General features: G+C 44.1%; 1 protein-coding gene across 4 annotated transcripts in view; it reads left to right on the top strand.

Annotated features, from left to right (window-relative positions):
* RABGAP1L (RAB GTPase activating protein 1 like) overlaps positions 1-18,867 on the top strand; it is a 230,863-nt gene that overhangs the window by 184,962 nt on the left and 27,034 nt on the right. Inside the window, exon 1 of one of the 4 annotated variants that reach the window (XM_021546020.3) lies at positions 7,724-9,354. The exons of 2 other annotated variants lie outside the window; for them this stretch is intronic. Coding sequence is in view for 1 of the 2 variants with exons in the window: in XM_021546022.3 (XP_021401697.1) it covers positions 12,284-12,394 (111 nt within the window). In the remaining variant the exon portion in view is untranslated. Of the gene's footprint in view, positions 1-7,723; positions 9,355-12,206; positions 12,395-18,867 lie in introns of those variants that run through there. One more of the 4 variants, XM_021546022.3, reaches the window with a different exon arrangement.

The raw sequence follows: 18,867 nt of genomic DNA, 5'->3' as shown, positions 1-18,867 counted from the left end.
TTCCCTTTGCTGTCCCTGCTGGATTCCTGGCCAAGCTGCTCAGCCCCAGCCACCATCCCACAGCATCCTCAGGGTGCCACACAGGTCCCTGCTTGTGCCTTGCTGCCAGGATCCAGCTGCATGGAGCAGTGGATGATACACTCCAGCCTCAGATTAGGTGACCCAGAGAAATCTTTTATTCAGAACTCTCATTTAAATCCTCCACTAGATGTCCACATGTTGTTCTTGCTGCTCTCATAGCTCAGTTCTCTCTAGTAGCTGCTGTCTATATAATGATCCTCTTCTGTGTCCATACAAGGCTGTTCCAGAAGGCTGGAGAAGAATTACCTGGCCAGAATAAGTGGGTTTGTATTGCTGAGATTCAGTTACTTAAAGATTCACAGGGTGCACGTTCCTGTAGTGAATGCAGAGATGGTATGGTGATACAAACCTGAACATGCAATGCTGGGGAAATGTTTTAGGTTACTGCCACTGAAAACATGCTCTGTGGTCAGCTGGCACTAACATAGCCAGGGGAGTCCAACAGCATTGGGTTTGAGCTATTTAAGATGGTTAAGAAGTAATTAACCCAGGAGGTGACTGTGACAGACATCATTTTAATCAAGATTGAATTATTGGTTTCCCAGGCATGCTCTGGAATTTATCAGTTTGCTGGCAGGACGAAGCCTCTCAGCCACATTAATTAACAGCCCCTGCATTTAGGAACCCCTCCAAAAGGATGCCCACAGGATCAGATTCAGCAGTTACTTCTTTCCTCACTGCTGCCAGGAAAAGGCCACCTCCCCACGTTTCCATTCAGTTTGTCTTCAGCTGGAAGGATGATGATTTCATGCTCTTTTACCCTGCAGCAGCCAGCCTGTTGCTAAGCGACCTGCAAGATACTGAAAAGGCCAGGGTCTGGGTCTGGGTGCTTTTTTCCAGCCCACTCCAATTCTTATTTATTTCTTTATGCATCTTATTTACACAGTTAGACAGATCTCTTCCCTACCACAGAAGCAGAGCCACAAGGCTCCAGGTTGCACCAGGGTGCCTTGGCTTGCACAGCTGCTTGTCCAGCACCATCCTCAGCCCTGTTTTTCCTGTTCATCAACTGAGCAAACTTCTCAGGATATTTGCTGAGCTGGAGTGGCATCCAGGAGTGTGATGGAAGTATGTTTTAAAGGCATAGCTGGCCATGGATTGCTTACCTGGTGTTTGATCACAGCAGTCTTTGATGGAAATAAAAAGGGTCAGAACAAAGATGGCTCTAAGCCATTTTTCTGCTTACTTTATTTCTGGCTGCTTTAATTTCAGCAGTGTCCACATTCCAGGCTTCCTGTAGCCTAACCAGCTCTGCCAAGAGTGAGGAGATGGTTTTCCTTCCCTGCCCAGCAGTGCAAGGGAGAGCCCTGCTGCACAGGCAGTTCTGCAGGACCAGCTGCATTTTTGTAGGGCAGGCTTGGGATCCCAGCCAGGGCACAGCTTTGACTGAAATTCTATCCACAGCAGGAGCAGGCTGCTGATGGAGTGTGCATGCACAGCTAAACTGGCAGGGCATTGATAGTGGCTACACGTGCTAGTGGAGGAGAGCAGAGGTGTAATGAAGATGTTGCTGTGCCATTTGTTCCAGATGTGCTCCCCAAACCAGCACATCTGGAAGTGGTTGGTGTGCTCTGCTACATCCTGCACTGCCCAGAGAACCTCCTTGGCAAGCAGAGAATCATTCTCACAAGCAGGAAAGCATTAGGCAGGAATACTGCACCACAGCCTGGCTGTGTTTGTCCTGTTTGTCTTTGCTGAAAGCACTGCCACACTCCCCAGTGAAAACTTGAGACAACTCAGAGCCTCTCAGAAGCTCCAGTGTTTTGGACCTCCTGCAAAATTCTGTAGCTTGAGAAAGAAGTGAGTGAATCCTGTAGAGATTTATTTGGAACAAACAGGGACCAAACTGGTTTTTCCCCATTTCCTTTTAGTTTCACAAAGCAGAGCCAACATTCATGGAGCTCAGTCTCTGGACTATACTTCATCAACAGATGTTGCCTTTTGGGCCTCTCCCTACAGCCTTTGGCTACACTGACAGCTTCTCTGTCTAACTGCTATAGTTTTCATTGTGGAATGTTTAAAAAAAGACTGGACTTGGCACTTGGTGCTATAGTCTAGTGGTGTTAGGGCATAGGTTGGACTTGATGTTCTTAGAGGTCTCTTCCAACCTCGTTATTCTGTGATTCCGTGAATTCTTTTTGCCAAAAAATAATTTTTCTGCTTTGATGATCCAGCTATTACCTGACTCTCTGGAGAAGAACAGAGAGAACATGAACACTTGGGTTTGTACATACAGTCCTGCAAAACAGGGGTTGTGCACAAGGCCAGATGTAACTTTTTTTATATTGAAGTGAGATGAGGAAGGTGATGTTTTAAGTCCAGATTGAATTTTCTTCTTATTTATTTTAAACATTCAGTTACCCATTTGGAAAGCTGAATTATATCTGAGTGGCTCATGATGTATTCTCATTTTTTCAAAATGGACTCTTGGTCTTGTCATTTATGACACATCTGTCACTGGGGTGTCCACTTCTTTACACCCAGAGGGTGCTGATTATAAAGCCTTTGCTGACCAGCAGCACCATGTAGTTTTTTAATACATCTAAAATTTCACAAGCCAAGCTCTGCTGTTTGTGTCAGGGGTCTACTGCCCTGAGAGGGTTTTTCAGGAACATTTGAAAAGGTGAGTCAATACATCTTAATTTCTTTTGCTGAAGCTAGGAAGAATAGGATCTTTCCTATGGGGAGATGTCAGAAAATTAGGGAACATGAGATGATGTTTAAAATCTTGAATTTCACCCAGAAGCAGACAAGTGGCTGGATGGGTGAGGATTTCTGCATTTCTCATTCTGGCTTTTCCCACCTGGCACGCTCAGCTGTCACTCTTGAACTTTCAGAGCTCTGGTAAAATGTGGGGTGATCTGCAGTGCTGAAAAAGGGCAAATTAAACTGAGCTGACAGGGGCATTGCAGGAGACACAGCTGCCCCGTGGCTGTGCTGATCCCTGATCTGTGCTGCAGACTCTTGTTCTCTTTGGTGGTAGTGGGCCCTGCCAGCTCTCTATACACTGAGCTCCTGTATCTCTGAAAGATTCAAGAAGAACACAGGAATGCAAACAGTACCAATAAACAGAGCACCAGTTGTGCATTCTTACTGGAAAAATGAAAAACATTTAAAAAGTGAGAAAAAAAAAAATCATAGTATTGCCCAACAAAATGTCCTGGATGTTTTGCCATGCACTGCTGATAAGGGATGGCCAAAGGCACTTAGAGACCAAGTTAGGGCATTCCATCTCCAGCTCACAGTGGGCTTTTTCTCTTGCTGCTGTTACATTTAATTAGGAGAGATAAGAAAAATGACTCAGATCTGTTCCTGGTTTTTCTCCCATTTCACAGTTCTAACTAGCATCAAGGAAATTAAGCCTTGAGGTTTAGTTTTCCCCATGAGATACCTTCAGCCTCGTGTCAGGCTGAACAAGTGTCACCAGAGGGACTCTCTTGTTTCCCTCTCCTTACAGCTGGGGGAGTCCAGTTAATGTCCTGATAAATCAGTTGCCATCCCCAGGCAGCTCTGCCAGTGCCAGGAGTGTTAAAAAGTCCATGTGTATTTCTCTGGGAAGGTTCTGCAGTAAGAAATAGCTACAGAAGAAAGATACTGTGTGGCATTTCAAGAAACAGCCATAACACATTTTTCATCTGCGATTCTATGTCTGAGAAAGGTGATCAAATCTTTCACTGCTTTCCAAAAGGAATTATTTTTAAACATGTCCCTGCTCATTGCAACAGGGTTGGACAGGTTGATCTTTAAATGTCCTTTCCAAACCATTCTGTGATTGAATAATTGGAAGTAGTTATTCTGCCACAAATGAGAGAAGGACATCTAGAACCTTTCAAACCATTGTGTAGGTACCTGGACTTATATGACATATGAAATTCACACAGCAACACAGCTTTTCTTTTTCATGTAAGTTATTACCTTCTTGTGAGCTGGTTTATTTTGCTTCACTGACTTTGCAAAGAGTGAAAGTAAGCATGGTGAGCCTATAAAATACATACTTTGGAAATATATTAAGGTATTTTATGGTGATAGAAACCTCTTTTTAAAAACTTTTTTTTTTTTGCAAATCATTCTAAATTTTATTGCATCCTTTGTTTTTCTTTCTTTGATGGGGTTTTCTTCCTTTAGATGAAGCAGAAACTAGCTCTCACTCATTACCAGCACTTCCCTTGCATTTCTTGCGAAACAGATTTTGCACAAACACTTCCTCTACATGAAAGACGTACTTAAAAATGAAGTACAGATTGGAAATTATGGCTCACTTTTGTCTCTAAGTATAGGCCTCTAGGTGGACATTGAGAGGAGTCAACAGGAGCACTGGGAGTGAGGGAGCTCCTAGGGGAGCTCAGCTTAAGCAGCACTTTGTGCCCTGCCTGAGCACGTGGAAATGGGGAGAAAATCCTGGCCTGTGGAGCTGGAGCAATCCCTTATATGTTGGTATTTTTTTAGGGAGTGTCTCATTTTTTTTTAGTTGAGTAGCTATCATAGCAGTAAGTAATACAAGACCTATGGTCAAGATTTTAAATAAGAGACAAGATTGGAATAAGCCAGATGAGGAGGGTAGAAAAATATATGGCAATAGCTCTGGTCTCTGGTTTCTGAAGAAATACCTGACTGTCACACAAAGCTCTTTGATAGCATTTGCCTTCTCTGTCCCTCCATACATACCATTTGAGTTCTTAAAATAAGCTTATTAACAGTCAAATCAAGACAGGGTAATCTTTAAATCACATATAAATACAGAAGCTTTTCTCATTGTGTTACACTAAAGCATTAAATGTAGATGCAGATTTTCCCAGTGGGAGACTAGATCAGCACAGTTAAGTACTGGAGTAGTTTGTCTTCCCAAATCATCTTGTGAGAACAGAATTTCCCTTTCACTGTACTGGATGATGATGAGTAGGGATTCAGGGGCAGAGGATTATGTGGAGTTTAGATCAGTGGACACTACTGGTAGTCTTACACAGCTGATCAGCTTGCATGGTCCTGATCTTCCTTTCTTCCCTGGAGCTGACCTGTTCAAAGTGCCAGGGAATTTCTCCAGGGGAGTACAAAGACTGAGCTGCCTTCTGCCTTTCCTAGCAAAGGGGTCTCAGGTCAAATCCCTTCTCTGTCCAGCTGGCTGTTTGTTACCTTTGGTATCAGCATCTGCCAGCAAGTGCTGTTCACTGGATGGTTTTGGGCTGCACTCAGTCCTGTGACCTCCAAGTTAATGCTTTGATTTTTAGCCCCAGCATTGAGGGACGTGCCACTCTTCTGGAAGGTGTCAGTAGTTTGTACTTTTAATGTAAAATGCATGAAATGATCTCATTTCAGAGTCATCAGGCATGCCTCAGTCTAGACTGTGTCTCACAGTCACACTGGCTAAAACTTCAGGGAAGGACTGGTCTGCCTGGTTTAGCCCAGTTTGGCTGACACCATGTGCCATTTCCTGCTCACCCACATCACTTCAGTCTTAATTACTCCTTATCTCATCTTTCAAGCAATCACAGGGCAGATTTATTTTTTGTTTTGGGAATATGCCATTACCATTGTGCTGCTTCCATATAGAAATGTCTCAGCTTTCCCTTTGAGCTCCTGTCAGGGTGTCAGTGAGGAACCAGCACAGCCAAGGTGAGTTTGTGCATGGGCAGCTCCTGTGGGATTGGTGAGCAGAGGTTGTGCTGGGGTCCTGCCTTTTCTTCCTGTTACTTAACTACAAGAATTTCTCATGGCATCTGGATTTCCAGCCTTTCCTTCTTTCCCCTTTTTATTCTTGTCCCAGACTGAAGGTCAGGTGCAAAGTGCTAGTCAGTAAAGATACTAAAATCTGACCTGAAGCAGGGCACTTCAGGTCATCCAGGTAAACATGTCACTGCATTCTCCCTGTGCAGCATGGCTGGTTCAGCACTGGAGCAAACTATAACAGTAATAGTACAGCTTAGAGTTTTGCATTTTCCATTAATTTTACCTTTATTAGGCTTCCTTAGGGACATAGGTAAGGACCAATCCCTCTTTGGGAAGGAAATGAAAAAATATGGAGAGATATATCTACCTTGAGAAAGTCAAATGTGGGTTTAGAATGAGAAAGCTGGAATCCTGGGCCCTGTGTGACTCTCTTCATGTGACAGATGTTGCTATTTAATGCTATTTAATGTGCTGATTAATGTTAATTAGTATCTTTTGTTTGCTGATCATCTGCTGTCAGTGAAAAGACAGCAGGCTGTTTGGGTGAAATCCCTAATAAATCACCCTGTAGTGAAACCAGGCCAGAAATCCATTTATGAATCCTTGTAAGTGCAAAACATCCCTATACAACTCTTATGCTAATTGTCTGGGATAATATGCTCAACCCGTATTTTTTCTTTTCAATACCAAGTGAAGCGATAAATGCAACAAGTTTAGAATACATTTCACAGGTACTGTTGAGTTTATTGTGGAATTTAGCTCTAAATGACATTTGTGTGGTCTAAATGTCCTACAGGCATTATTCAGTTCTTGGATTAGTAGCCCCAGGGAATATCAGAGACACTTGCAATGGCAAACAGGTTGTTAATGTTTGCCCATTCAGGTGTGGAGGGTAGTGATTTGGCTGTGAGAGCACAGGTTTAGGAGACACTGGCCATGGCTGTGGGGAGCTGTGGGAAGGTCCCTGGTACCTGGCCCTGCTCTGGAGCTGTCACCACTTCTCTGAGTTGAGGAGCTGAGTTGCTTGTGGGTGTCTGCTGACATGGAACTGGAAGGAGATAAAAAAGGGTCCCCAAAGAGAAGGGGTGACACAGGAGACAGGTGGCAGAAGCCTGCTGTTTTTCAGGAAATTATGCTCCAAGGAAGATGAGGAATTTCTGCCTGTTCCTTCTGCATGGTTTCTGTAGTTTTCTCACTACTCCAGACTAGCCTGGACCACTCAGAGGCCATTAGGCTGGAGGAGAGTTTGCCTGTTGGGGAGCTCACTGGTACCACCCCTTGCTTTTCCAAACAGGAAAAAAAAAACCCTATTATGCAAAAACAAAAGGATGGGGAAAGAGGAAATATGCTCAGCTCAATTGGTTACATTAGGTAAATACAAAGTATGCCCCAAATATCCTGTAAAATCACAGCCAAAAGTTGGAATTTTCAAAACTCACACTAAGATTCAATATTCCTTTACTTGATATTGATACTGGCTCAGGGATGTCTGGTTCTTTCCTTGTTCCTCCATCACCTGTCACAGCATAGCTCATTGTGGGGCTAAGCAGTAAAATGCACTGAGAGTTCAGCTGGAGTCCTGTGCTGCCTTTGCCACTGGAAAAACACGAACAAGCAAAAAGTCAATGCAACTCTAACCCAGATTCTCAGCAGGCAAGAAGGAAGTTTGTGAAGCAAAATATTTATGGCAGGTGATTCACATCTGAAGGAAGCCCAGCTGGAAGGAGGAAATTACTTCTATTGCCCTTAGAAAAGTGATAGCAGCTGGATAGGAAAGGTGTATGAAAGCATAAAGTAAAAATGCAAATTTAATAAATTGAAAGTCAAAAGAGCTTCATGAATTCATTTTAAAAGCTATAAAATAATCTGGAGTGGACTGAGCTGAATAATGAGCACGTACCTGTAGGCTGGTGTCCCAGCTACACTGCTGTTTCATCTTGTTCATGTTTGTGTGGTTTTAGAAATCAAAAGATCTAGATTTATTTTGGGAATGCCTTATTTAGCTGTAGTTCTAAGTTACATAAAACCTGAAATGAAGAGGAAACTTGACCCAAACCCTTAAGATTTCAAGTGCTAGGAACCTCCTCAGTGAGGAACAGAGCAAAGGCACAGAACAGAATTAGCTGAGAATGTGCTTAGAGATATCCAGGGAGTGAGCTCCAGTAGGCTGGGCAGTGATTGACTGGACTGCTCTTCCCCCTTTGGAGTTTTACGGTGCAGCTGATAAAGAGTTTTACTTTCTTTCTGTAAAGATCATCTATAGGAGTACTGTGGAAGAAAATCCTTATGCAGCAGTTGTTGCTTGGAAGCACGAGTAGCTTTTTGTGTGGCACGCAGCAGATTTAGGGAGGCTGGGAGAGGGGAATTTGGGTATTTGGCACCATAAAATAAAGATTCTCAAGTCCTCAGTTCTTCCCTGTGTTGGGCTAGGCAGTTCCATGGAGGGGGAGTGCATCACCGGTGTGTCAGGAATGCCCCAGCAATTCCAGCCACGCTGACCTCTGCCACCACTGGGAGAGCACATTCCCTCTCTCCAGTGGGATGGCTTTGCTGGCTTTAATCTGCAGAAATGAGTTTACAGTTGTGCCTGCTTTCAAACCAGGAGCAAGCTGCTTGGGAGGATTTGCCCCTGTAACTCTATGTGCTAAAGCACATCAAGCCCAGATTTTTCCACACATTTGGAGAATTATTTTAGGAGAAACACAGGTGCATACACCCACTTCTTTTGGGAAAAAAAAAATAGGCCATGCTAATTTGACATTTTAAATAATAAAAATAAATCTTGGAGAAGCAATCAGGGATCAGTCAGAGCCTGGAAATTGCATTTCTGGAATGATGCAGGTCATGCCTGGGAGCCATGGTGACTTTGCATTCCAGCATCACATGGAATCCAGAAGCATGTCTAAAACTGGAACAGAGTTCCAGTTTCTGCTGCTCTGATGGTTGGCAAGCCCTTTGTGGGTGAGAAGAGAATAGAACTGTGTGTGTGATCCAGAGTTTGACTTGTAACCAGGTGGATTTCACTTGCTGGATGTGTCTGAAAAAGCCCTTCCTGTCGGTTCAGAATTACAAGAGCTGATGCTATCATTATTCATTCCCACTGGGGGAAAAAAGACATGTAAACCTATCTTGAAGACTGCCAAATACCATTCCAAGTGCTCTGAAAGGGTTTTATGTTTCCTTCTCTGAAGAGGGCTGTGATCTTCCCGGATTCATTAATGCACGAGAGGCAAATCACAGAAAAGGCCTTTGTGTTCCTGGAGCTGGTGGCAGGAAGGGAGGCTTACCAAGGAGCTGCACATACCTCACTTCCCTGTCTGTCAGAAGATCCTATCCCTGTCAGATAGCAGCAATTCCTGGGGGTGGAGTGAGAACGAATTTATCTTGGGAGTGAGCAGGATTTTGCTTTGCTAGGAGAGCTGGTTTGCTCAATTCAGGAATTTTCCGTTCACCTCTTATCCACCGGCATATAAATCCCGACACCTGCAATTAGAGCTCCTTAGCTTAACAAATTAACAGTTTTCTGCAGCTCACCTCTCCTTCTGCTGGCTCTCCTCTGCCTCCTGACTGCTTGGTTTCACCGCTTCTCCAAAAATTCCTGCTTTAGAGGTAGGCTTTCAAGCTGTGTCACGGAGGGGGCTGCGTTCCTGGTCCTTGAGGAAGGCTGCTGCAAGGTAGATGTGGTGTTAGGCAGAGATTTGCTCTTGATGTAAGGAAATACAAATATTCTACGTGGGTTTTATTGTCTCTTGGTAGATTATTCATCGCTTCAACACCAAAAAGCCCCAGCAGAGGGGAAGGCTCTGTATGGAGGGGCTGGCTGGAGTGTGTAGTGTGGCCTGGGGAGGTGGTGGAGGGCACCTCTGCTTGCCCATTCCCTTCCAGCTACTCTGGTGTAAGCAGGCTGCTCTTGTGCCTGGGTTGATGTGTTTGCTTTGGTCAGTTTAATTCAAAATATTTTCTTTACCTGGCTTGATAGTTACAATTTGGTGTGCTGATTCAGGGTACAGCACAGGCTGTTAACAGGGAGGTAAAATGCAGGATCATAGGGATTTGCAGGCAGCTCAGCTTCATTAGCTTGAAACTACTGAAAAACATTCTATTTAAAGAGATGCATCTGCCAACGTCACAAATCAGTTGTTAGTTCTTGCAATCGCTAGTTAGAACATGCCAAAATTGTAAGCCCTTTGTTATAAATAGGTATGAGAATCTCTGAACTAATTATACAATAATATGCAGATGTAGTTCTGTTAAGTAATGGTAACCTCTCTCTCTAAGAGGAAAAGAATAAGGTAGTTCTGCTCCATAATTCCTTATAAATGGAAATGCCTGTTGGCTAAATCAGAGGAAGGGTTCCACCGGCTGCTGTTGTGGAGTATCTTTGATAGTTTGCATTCTCCACCTCCTGCCCTCGTTGCAGAATTAAATTGGTCTTTCATTAACATGGGAATGTTTGCTGTTCCACCAGCTGCTCCCTCCCCTGCGCCTACCTGGCTGCCCCAAGGTAATGCCCAGCCCTGCTGGGAGCCAGGGCTGGGAGGGGATGGGAAGGGACCTACCTCCAGCAGCACACCGGGGAGGGGCCACCAGAGCCCCACGCCCTGAACCTGCTCTTCCAGAAGATCCCAAACTCCCCCAGGCAGTGGAGGTGAGGAGGGAGCAGCGTTTCAAGGCTTCAGAAAACCTGAGCCGGGTTTGGAATAGCAGGTAGGCGTTTTCTGCAGGTGACATGGAGAGCCACCTTCTCGTTAGCCGGGCTGGAATCTGAAGTCTTTCTACTGCAAGAACTAATTAATTCATTGGAAAAAAAATTGCCTTTGAAGAAAAACAAGGAAAGAATGAACTATGGATGCATTTCAAGGGAAAAATACCTTTCTTCATCCCGCAAGGGTTAAGCATGATCAGAATCTGCTTTAGTCTCAAGAGTTTAACCTCAAGTGCTGCATTTTTTGTTTGCCATAAGCCTATTAGAACTCTCTGTTTCCTAGCAATAACATGTAATTTCTCCCCACTATATAAGTGGAAGAGATGTTAGGGTTTTAATCCTGCCCGCTAGAGCTGTTGCTCAAGTTTCCTATTCAAATGCAAATAGCACCTGGTGCTATTTAGATAGCTGCAATCTTTGATAAGGATACTCCAGGAAGAGAGGAGAAAGAAAAGCAAGGTGGGTCTGACTATTCATTCTGGAAAGCAAGAGTGTAGCCATATGCCACACCAGCCTGCACTGGACATTTCTATCCAATTTTTTGCATCCGGCACAGACTCTTTTTGGAGAAAAATGGATGGCCAGAATGATTTCTGTTTCTTGAGGAGGTATGATTTTTTACCAGGAAGAAAATGCTTCCAGAGAAGATAAAAGTGTAGTGGATGGAGTTTTACCTTGCCTGATTGTCCTGAAAGGAGTTTCTTCTGGGTCATTTTGTTTGTTTCTTCAAATCCTGTATTGTTTTCTAGATTTTAATTTTTTTTTCTGTATTTTTCCTTGTGCTGTTTTTGCTCTGTATCAGATAGATTAAAAGAAGTTACGATAAATGAATTGGGAATTCAGGGGCAATTTGGAAGGCTGCTCCACTATTTAGGATTCACAGACAAGAGATAACATATTACTTCTTACCTAAAATGAGAACAGTGACAGATCTCCGTTAAAAACCTTCTTCTGTGGAAAGTTTTAATTGCATAAATTGTTTTCATTTCAGCTGTGGAGATACCAATTTATTCAACAAAGAGCTTTACAGCCTTGTTGTATTTTTCAGAGCTGTTTTACCCATTATTACAGGTGAAAACTGAAGGACACTTTTTTTGAGGGTTGTGACTTGATGTCATAATCTTCCTGCTAAAATCAAAGTATCTACAGGGTATAAAATGCAGTTGAGATCTGCAGAAAAGCAGAAGTGCATGTTTTAAAAGATTTTAAAGGAGAGATTTGGAAACTGGTAGAAAATTTCAAGGAGTGCTTGAAAGAAATCACCATTATACCAGTCTCTGTGAACTTACAGATAACCAGAAGCAGCAATTCGTTGGAAGGGAAGACTCCTGAGAGGAATATCAGCTTTCATGGGAGAAAACTGGACATAAAGAATGAACAATTGCCACCAAACTGGAGAAGCACAGCAGTGATTTCAGTGCTGCCGTCAAGCTCCGACAGATCTTCCCTTGTTTAATACTGATCTGTTTTGTCTCCTGCTGTCTCATCTTTGGCCTAATACTGGAACTGAAACAGGTTCTAACTAACAGCAGAAGGAAAGCAGCCTTTCTCCAAACTTCAGAACGAGCCTTTTGCCAGGCAGGTGTTGGGTGTGCCGCGGGTGCTGCCCGTGATCCCAACGCCCTTGGGAGGAAGGCGCGAGCGGGAGCCGCTCTGCTGGGCCATGTTTTCCCTCTGGTGACACTCTGCTGGGCCATGTTTTCCCTCTGGTGACACTCTGCTGGGCCATGTTTTCCCTCTGGTGACGCTCCTTCCCCACGAGTGGCTCCAGCAGGGCGTGGGCAGCTGCCAGGGAGCTGAGCCGGGCTCTGCCCTGGGCTGAGGGCGGCCAGAATGATGGAAGAGGTCTCCATAGTGGTGGCGTACGACGCCCATGTGTTCGGCCAGCTGTGCGACGAGGATCTCCTGGCCAGCCTGGTGGCAGGCAGCAAACCCAAAGCTGGGGTAGGTGTTCCTCCTTTGCCACTTACCCTCAAGGTTAAGTCCTTCCCATGAAGACTTTACTATTTAGTGCCCTTCTTTGTCCTTCAGTTTCTCTATTACTTAGTTTCTGTTTTATTGCCTTTTCAGAAGTTTGCTGTCGTGCATCAACAAAATGAAAAGAATCTGATTCTGAAGAGATTATTAAAATCTCTTTCTGGGCAGCTAAGTTTAGAAGAAGATGATTTGCTCAGTAGGATCATAGTTAAAATAATTGGAAGAATTATTAAGCTAATCCAGCTGCAGACTCTGAGAATGTAAGTTAAGAGGTGGGGTAGATGCTGTTTCTGGGGTGCAGGTACCCTCATCATGAAATCTGAGAGAATCAGTCCCTTCCTTGGGAACGGTGACTTTTACATGTTTTGAAATCAGCATAAATATATGTAAAAATCTTTTAGTTGAATGAAATATGCTATTTCTTTATAAAAAGCGTATCTCTTTCTGTAAGTGACATGTAGAGTGTGGTCATCTCCCTCTGTGGAGATCTCAGTGCTTGGGGGGAGCTGCAGGCTCTGAAATTTGGTGCAAGAGTTCAACTTTGGCCTCAGATCCTACAGCTGACCCCATGTGGGAGCCGGGATGCCTAGAAGCAGTCAGAGGGAGTGTTTTGAAATAAAAATAGATGTATAGGTGTTAAGCTTAATGTGCAAGCAGATGCAATTAATGTTTCAGGCTAAATACAAATTCAGCAGCCCAGAGAAGCGCTCACGTGTGCACATTTGGGGCTGGGTGTCTGTTTGTACCCACTCAGTTCCTCTGCTGGGACAAAGGAAGGTGTTCTCAGAAAAGGAAAATCTTCTTTATTGTGTCTTGTGTAAAGTGTCTCTGTGCTTGTTTCTTGCTCAGGTTTTTGTGCCTCTCCATGCTCAGGAGATCTCAGATTCATGAACTCATTTCCTGCATCTCACATAGAATCATTGAATCTCTGGATGTAAAGCATCTTTTGGCGAGAATGTTCAAGGTCTATTACAAAAGCTAGATAACAAATTTAGAAATTCAGTATAGACAAAACCATGCTCTAAGATGACGTGGTTCAGAGCTGGGCTCTGAGCAGGCTTTGGTTAACAAGCACATCACAAGTCACACGCTTTTTGCTTGCTGGATATTTTTAAATACGTGGTATCCCTTAATTCACTGTGCAGCCACAGCCTTTCCTCTTGCTCTGCCTTAGCTGATGGCTGTGGCTGCATGTGTTACTTCGCCTGGAAGGCCAGAGTAGGATCTCCTTCAGACAGGACCTGGTGTTGCAATAGGATTAACCGGAGCCTGGTACTGGCAGCTCTGGGTGAATGTTTTAGGATGAGTTTCTTTCAGCAAGGGATGATTAACAGAGGGTTTTCCTGGGAGTTTCCTGCCCTGGACTGCCAGGGTGTTCTACAGCTGGCACTTGCAGTTGTTGAGCTAAAATCCCTGTGGTGAGACCTTTCATGGTGGCTTACTGTGGCAAGCACATTTCTCTCCCTCTCTCAGGATTTTTCATAGAGGTTCACAGAGAGAAATGAAAGAGAAAACAATTTCTATTTCTGCTCCTTGTTTTTCCTATGTGGAATGTGTTTGGAGAATTGTTTACCTGGGGTGATTGCTTGATTGGATTCTGGTGAGAATTGTTTGAGCCTGGTGCCAATTCAACCCACCTGGGACTGGACTTGAGAGAGGGTCACGAGTTGTGTTAGTCAGAGAAAGTAGTATGTAGTTTTAGTATCTTCCTTTTTATATAGTATATAAAATAATATATATATTTATAATTAAAAAGCTATTTCAAATGTTGATATAGTATATAAAAAGAAAGCATATTATATATATATATATATATATATATATATGTATGTTGATATATTAATTTCTTCACAGAAAGCATCTTTGTATTCATTAGCATCTCTGGGAATCTCCTCCAAGATAGATTTCCAGAACTTTGTTCTAAAGCACTAACTGGTGTTAAAGCTGTGACAGAAGAAAATTTAAAACCACAAAATATTCCATTTCAGATATTTCTGTTAACCTCATCTAGAACTCTGCATATTCACCTATAAACCTAAGGTATGCTGTATAGCAAGAACTGTAACTTAAAGTCTCAGAATAGCAGGTGGGATTTCTAAGTAAGGAAATCAGTTTTCCTTAGTAAGATTTCCTAAGTAAGGAAACACTGCTTGTAAATATTTTTTGGCCCATAGATACCTGTGACTTACATACATACAGGATTTCCCTGAGTCTTGAAGTTAATGGAAGTGTTTGCTGATCTGCAGGCTTGAGGTTCTAACAAAGTGCATCTACAGGGGACAAACAACTAGAAAGGAAATAGGGCTTTATGAGCTCTTATAAAAAGGAAGTATTTTAGCATAGTTATAATAAAGAAATCATTCAGCCTTCTGAATTGAGTCAGACATCATCATTTCTTCCCATTGGGTTTGCCTGCATTTACAATAGCTTACCTTGCAATTTAAACTTTGGGAAGTGCTGCCGTGATGGGCTCAGCCTTGGCCTCGGCAGGTCTGGGCAGCAGCAGAGCACCAGTAATGGGAACTGTGCTGTGGAGCAGCTCTGAGTGAGCAGGAGAAACAGGAACTGATGTGAAAGCACCACATCACCTCTCCAGATGACTTCTGCCACTCTGAAAATGAGATGAAAAACATTTCTCTATGAAGTAATTACTTGTCTCCTAGTAAAGAGAGAACAACCGTGGGAGGAAAAGTATCATTATTACTTTTGTTTAGAAGATCTGACTAATTGACTTTACTGTAAGGGTTTGTTCTGATCAACAGGTTTTTAGTTGTTTTTGGTTTTTTTTTTTCCTGCAATCAAAGAGTATTAAGACATTTGTGTATTAATGTGGGACTTTGAGCAGCCTGGTCTAGTGGAAGGTGTCCCTGCCACAGCAAAGGATTGGAACAAGATGGTCTTTAAGGTTCTTCTCACCCAAACCATTCTAGGATTCCATGTTTCATTGCATTATGTACTGGTAAAGAAATTAAAAAATACATTTTTTGTTGGGTTTACACAGGAAACACCTAACTGTTTTTTAAACTGGTTTTTGATGGTACAAACAACCTGCAGAGATTTTAAATTACACTCTCTTCAGAATTATGATGAGACTAGGCAATGCATGGGAGTCTGCACTCTCTGATGGCTCAGAAAGTTTCTTTTGGTTCTCTGCTGCTACATTTAACTGTGGGACAAGCTGGCAGTCGGGATAAGTTGGGGCAAATTGTGTTGGCTCTCTCATGATCACTTCACCATCTTGCACAAAGGTGTGTTCTGTACACAAAGGGATTTTCTGCAGGAAGTGGACATTTTGTTTATTTTAAGAGTTCATATTAATAGCACAGCTATGTTGCAATCCGGGATTCATCTGCTGGGTTTGCAAAATGCAGTTTCAGTTATTTTGAAAATCTTTCCTATTACATGCTCAGGCTGCAGAGAATAGCTTAAGAAACAAAGTTCTGTAAAGACTTCCATTCTGTGGCTGGGAGTTGGAAGGTTTCTGGCATTACAAGTAACTCATTGTAGTTCCTTTGTGCTGTGCAATGGGCTGGGGTGGTGCACAGGAGTCTCTCCTGCACAGAGAGCCACATGTCATGACGTGAGGTGACAAAGGGTTAATGCTGGAACAAAACCAGGCCAGGTGAGAGCTGTGCACATTCCCTGTGCTTTAGGCCAGCCCTGTGTGACCTTCTGACACAGCCAGTGCCATACAGGCATGAGCCTGGGCACAGTCAGAATGATCTGCTGTTAGCCACCATCACCTGTATCCATCTGAATTATCTGTGGCCATCCCTTCTGGCTGTATTTTTCACTGGAAAGCATAGCAGTATTTTTTTTATGTTGTTCTGATGCTCTTAAACAATTGAACGGGATGTGGATGATCTGAGATAAGGTTTTGTTAAATATCTTTCAAAGCTACACTGTGTAATAGCAATCTCCCAACATATATTATAATAAAATTAGTCATATTGCAGTGTCACCATGAAATGCAGTTGTTCTGCTGTGAGGTCTTGCTTTCAGAATTTCAACTGCATCTGAAACTACTTTGCACAGACAGGGAGAGCAGAATATATCAGGGGGCTGCTATGTAGTTTGTGCAAGAATTGAGCAGCTTTGCTGTGGGGAATTCCAATTCTCAGTTTATCTGCAGAAAACTTGGACTCAAGGGGTTATAAAAATGCTATTCTAAGTGGTATAATCCTCTTAATCCAGAGCTGAAGGACGTTCTTGTGGAAAGCTTCATTGTATTTCCATTTTCCTGCCTGCCTTGCTGTGTTTAGCTCTCTCTTCAGGGGAATTATTAGCCATTTCATGGAAAGAATTTGTGGTTGCACACTGGCAGACCCTGCCATAAGGAATTTTAAGCTCTCAGCTTCTCGTCAAAGCTGAACTGAGGAGGGTTAGAGTGGGTGGGTGAACAGCAAAGCAGGTGAAAGACTTGGGAGGCCTGGGAAAAGTGCAGTACATAGTCATCCATGGGTTGAAGTCTGACATTTTTGGGTGTTGACAGGGGGGCTGTGTTTAACATCTTCAGGCCAAGACAGCAGAAGAGGATGCACCCTGTTTTACAGCGGGCAGAAACTGGAGGGTAGGTGCTGGGCTGCGAGGAGCTTGCTGAGGTTCAACAAGTGCAAAAGCAAATGCAGAATCCTGGGTAGGATAAACTCCATCACCTCTGCAGGATGGGGACTGAATCTGTGGACAATGAGTGCAGGCTGGGAGCTGTGGTGGGTAACCTGTGCCCTGCAGTGCCCAAGGCTGGATGTTCACAGGCTGGAGCGAGTGGAGGGGAAGGCTGATGGGAAGGCAGGTCCGACTGCACGGTGAAGGATGGGAGAATTGGAGCATCTTAGCCTGAGGAGGAGAAAGCTCAGGAGGGATCTAATTGCAGTCTCTGGCCACCTAAAAGAAGTTCATAGAAAGCAGAGAGCCAAACTCCGGGGCACACAGTAACAGGACATTACATTATGACAAATGGTTGAAATTTGCAGCGGAGGCAGTTCTGGCTCAGCACAAGGAAAAGCAGTTCTGTCCAGGGAGACCCTGGCATCTCCATCCTTGGAGGCCTTCAGGAGCAGCTTGCAGCATGCTCTGGCTTTGAACCTGCCCCTGCCTGAGCAGGAGCTTGGTCCGTGTGCCCCATGGAGCCCTTCCAATCTCTGTTTTTCCTTGAATCTCTAATTCTGCCTGCGTGGAGTCTTGCAGGACAGAGTCCCTGGCAGCACCTGAGCTTTTGAAGCCCATCTTTCCTTGGCATCCTGAGGCTGGAGCTGCTGCCAGAGGAGGAAGGAAGTTTGGATGGTCACTGTTATGGCAGCTGGCTCTTTCCACGGATCCAATCCTCATCTGAGCCCTTTCCTTTCCAGCACAAGCAGGGTCCCTGCTTTCAGGGTGTCTCAAGGAGCTGTCCCCACCTCAGTCCCTCCCTCCTCTGTGGGCAGGAGCTGCCAGATTCTGTCCCAATTCTCTTGCCTCGTCTTTGGAGCAGCTCCCTGCTGCTGAGGAGTTTGAGCTCTCACTGTGAGGCATTTACACTCTGCCTGAACAGTTCAGGGGCTCTGCTCTACATCCCCTTCAGTGTTTTCCCCAAGTGCATCTCCCAGGACAAGATGCAGTGTTGGTCTCAGTGACAATCCAGGGTTGACCTTCCCTGGTCAGCTTCCTTTCCCCTATCCTTGTGCGTCCCAGGGCTCACATCAACCTTCTCTGCTGCAGCTTGGCTCTGACAGTAGAGTTACATTTCTGGCAGTAAGGTGGTCTTTCATTTCCTCCCTTCTCTGTAGCAGTGTTTATTCCCATTCCCACACTGCTCTCTGTCCTCCTGAGCACTGCCAAGACAGCTGCTCGTAGGGCCAAACTATCAGTATTGATGCAATGAACATTTTCAAAAACAGTTAAAGTGAAATATTTCTGCAGGTTTATTCTGGTCAGCTTGCCACCCAGCAGTGAGGCCAGAGGGAGAGGGCTGTGGAAGAAGATCTAGGTCTTGCCCAGCTGATGGCAAGCTGCCTTCCCAGCATGTGCCTCTCATTACCCTGCCGGAGCTTACCTCTGGGTCAGGGGTGGCTCTGGGTGGTGGAAAAATCTCTCCTCCAACCCATGCTTCCAAAGAAAGGCTCAGTATTCTTCTGTTGTTTGGTCTCAAGGCAGTTTATTGCAAGTTACCTAAAAGATTTTCTCCTCGGGCTGCTGTGGTTTGCTCACAGCTCAGGCAGAGGCACACACACACCCTGACATCCTCTCTGACCCCGACTGCTTCTTCTCTCCCTGCCCAGGGCTGCTGCTGTCTTTTATATGGGACATTACGTGTGACATGGTTACAGTTTGTTCCCAATGCCTATTACCTATATTAAATGGGGATTTTCTGTCTTTTATATGGTACATTACATGTTACATGGTTACAGTTTGTCCCCAATGCCTATTACCTATATTAAATGGTGCTTTTCTACTCTAAACCA

This window comes from Lonchura striata, chromosome 9, assembly GCF_046129695.1.
Source record: "Lonchura striata isolate bLonStr1 chromosome 9, bLonStr1.mat, whole genome shotgun sequence".
Lineage (NCBI taxonomy): Eukaryota > Metazoa > Chordata > Aves > Passeriformes > Estrildidae > Lonchura > Lonchura striata.
This window is presented reverse-complemented; position numbering and strand designations above follow the sequence as displayed.